This window comes from Salvia splendens, chromosome 19, assembly GCF_004379255.2.
Source record: "Salvia splendens isolate huo1 chromosome 19, SspV2, whole genome shotgun sequence".
Classification (NCBI taxonomy): domain Eukaryota; kingdom Viridiplantae; phylum Streptophyta; class Magnoliopsida; order Lamiales; family Lamiaceae; genus Salvia; species Salvia splendens.
In genome coordinates this window covers 18,472,580-18,475,463 of record NC_056050.1, presented here as the reverse complement: position 1 = coordinate 18,475,463, position 2,884 = coordinate 18,472,580, and the positions used below count along the sequence as shown (strand labels likewise).

At 38.8% G+C, this 2,884-nt stretch overlaps 1 protein-coding gene across 1 annotated transcript; it reads right to left on the bottom strand.

Annotated features, from left to right (window-relative positions):
• Window positions 1-462: 462 nt before the first annotated feature.
• LOC121779874 (probable aquaporin PIP2-2) lies at window positions 463-2,166 on the bottom strand. Its single transcript, XM_042177326.1, has 4 exons — window positions 1,826-2,166; window positions 1,290-1,585; window positions 822-962; window positions 463-726 (listed from the first exon to the last, which is right to left on the bottom strand). The coding sequence occupies exons 1-4, from the start codon at window positions 2,088-2,090 to the stop codon at window positions 601-603; spliced, it is 828 nt and encodes a 275-aa protein (XP_042033260.1). The 5' UTR covers window positions 2,091-2,166; the 3' UTR covers window positions 463-600.
• Window positions 2,167-2,884: the final 718 nt, after the last annotated feature.

Genomic DNA, 2,884 nt, shown 5'->3' with positions numbered 1-2,884 from the left:
TAGTAAATAGACCCTACATTCCACTAACTCACTCCACTCACATTTTATTTTAAAATCAATATATAAAAGTAGGCCCCACATTCCACCAACTTTTGTATTCACTTTACTTAAGTCAAACAATTTCTTAAAGCCGTGCCGGTCAAATGTGAGACATTTAATGGCGGACGGATGAACTAGCATTTAACACTTATCTGATAATTAGAATATCGATGTGATGCACAAACTTATACCTCAATTACCCAATCGATATGTACTTTCGACTGTTGCATCGTATGATATATATTTTGTTATAAATACCGAAACAATATGTTTAAATGGTTGTAATTATCTAAACGGTGAGACATTTTTTAGTAAACGATACAAAGGAGACAAAATCAACCATTTATCTGCAAATTTATAGTATATAAGTTGGTGCAATTACGTCAATATATGTCACTTATATAGGGAAAAACTTGAGGAATCTTACTCACAAAATTAAACTAGCATAAATTCACATGAAAACGATAAAATATTTTTCTTGTTCCATTTCCTGCCCGATAAAATAAAAAAAGATTACACAACAATTATCACTTTTTTTGGTGAGAAATTCATCATAGAAAATCAAACATGGTGCGAAGCATTGCTCCTGAATGAGCCAAGGGCCTTAGCTGCTCCTGCCCTCAATATGAACTGATGGTAGAATGCTGCAATGGCTGCACCAATAAAGGGTCCCACCCAGAATATCCACTGCAAAATACAATAGTAGTAACAAAAATCAATACAAAAAAAAATATTCAAGAATTAGGTATATATATTTGGAATTGAAGAAGGGAGTTAGTTACTTGATCATCCCAAGCCTTGTCCTGATTGTAAATCACTGCAGCTCCTAGACTCCTAGCAGGGTTGATGCCGGTGCCGGTGATCGGGATCGTGGCGAGATGCACCATGAACACCGCGAATCCAATTGGAAGAGGCGCCAACACCTAATGTTCCATAGATTTATAACTATTTTTCGTGAATAGAGACAGTATGCAGTAGTGTAGTAATAGGTGGGGGAATCTTTTCCATTGCCTAATTGGTTATAAATAAATTCCAAATCCTATTCATAGACATAGATTTCTTAAAATTGTGACCACCACATGACTTTGTAACTGCACAACATTTGCTGACTCGGATACACATTAGAAAAGGTTGGATTTAGCTACCAAAAAGGTAGGTAACATTCAATAAAGTATAAATTTAAGTATACATAACAAACAATGTCATTTATATCTAACTTTAGTCTTACAAGTGAGGAAATTGAGACTAACCGGAATATGGGAGTCTCTAGCGCTCCTCTTGGGATCAGTGGCGGAGAAGACGGTGTAGACGAGGACGAAGGTGCCGATGATCTCGGCTCCGAGCCCAACTCCGGTGGTGTATCCGAGGCTGAGCTCGTTGGCACCGCCGCCGTGCTTCTTGTAGTAGGAGCTTTGGAAGGCCTTCACCAGCCCCACTCCACAAATTGCACCCAAACATTGGGCCACCATGTACATCACGGCCCGAACCAATGACACTTTTCGGGCCAACAGAAGCCCGAATGTCACTGCCGGGTTAATGTGACCCCCTGTCACAACAACACCAATATTGTTAGTACCGTCGACTGCACATTAGTTTGATTCAAATTTCAATCAATCCTAAAAAGCCTCAAACTAATTAGAGTTACAAATAACAACACTTATACACAGCTTCCAACTTTCTTCACTTGTCCGATATAGGATGAGTTTGTAACCCAACAAATATAACTAAAAGCTAAGATAAAAAAAATGGTTATAAAAAAATGAAAAGAAGCGAGGGAGTGAGTGACCGGAGATTCCGGCGGTGCAGTAGACGAGGATGAAAATCATGCCACCGAAGGCCCAAGCGATGCCGAGAATGCCGACACCGCCGCACTGGTCTGTGGCGGACTGGGTCTTGTAGCCGATGACTGTGAGCACAGTGATGTAGAGGAAGAGCAGAGTTGCGATGAACTCGGCGATTAGAGCTCTGTAGAAAGACCATTTGGTGAGCTCCTCGGCGTCGATCAGCGGCGCAGGAGGCGGATCGTGGTAGTCCTTGGCCTCCTTCGTCATTTGTGGAGAGTGAGAAATGTGTGTGTAGAGAGGGATAGTGTGTAGTGAGAGAGGGAGTGCATTGGGTATTTATGGAAGAGATGAGGTTAGGAAGTGACCAGTGGGAATAAAAAGTGATTAATATAATACTCCATTAGTCCACCATTTAAGAAACTCTTTTGCCATTTTTGTTTGTCCACGATTTATAGAACCATTTACTTTATTCTTCTTTTAGTATACGGACCCCACATCTCAACAACTTTTTACATGCTTTAAATGGGTTCCACATTCCACTCACTTTCTCCCTTTACTTTTTTTTTTCACAAAGTCAAATAATTTCTTAAAACTCGTGCCGAGTCAAAATGGTTCTTTAAATGATGGACAGAGGGAGTAGTTCTGAATCATTTTTACTATAAATCATTCCACTGACTTATTCCACTCACATTTCATTCAAAATTAATACTCCTCTATCCCACTGAAGATTGATGATCTTCTTTCCTTTTTGGTTTGTCCCAACCAAAATAGTCGTTACTAAAAATAAAAATACTTTTATCTCTATTTTATTCTCTCCACTTTAACACATAAAATAAAGTTGCATAAAATCAAGTGCCGTGCAAAGAAGAGGTCATCTTACTTGGGACGGATAGAGTATATATAAGTGGAATCTATACTCACTAGTTTTTTTCCATCTATTTTTTTTAACATTTTTCAAAACTCGTGTTACCAAAAAAATAAAACTTCTTGGAACGAGCATGAAGAAATTAACGATACTTCTTTATCTTTTGAGTTGTTCTGCCGGATCGGTCGCTCAAGAT

Bases quoted from the DNA above. Each gene is read 5' to 3' on its own strand.
- LOC121779874 (XM_042177326.1), bottom strand. From the start codon at position 2,090: ATGACGAAGGAGGCCAAGGACTACCACGATCCGCCTCCTGCGCCGCTG. The intron at 1,586-1,825 runs GTCACTCACTCC...TTGTTGTGACAG, and splicing joins CTGCACCGCCGGAATCTCCG to GGGGTCACATTAACCCGGCA. The intron at 727-821 runs GTAACTAACTCC...TGTATTTTGCAG, and splicing joins ACAAGGCTTGGGATGATCAA to TGGATATTCTGGGTGGGACC.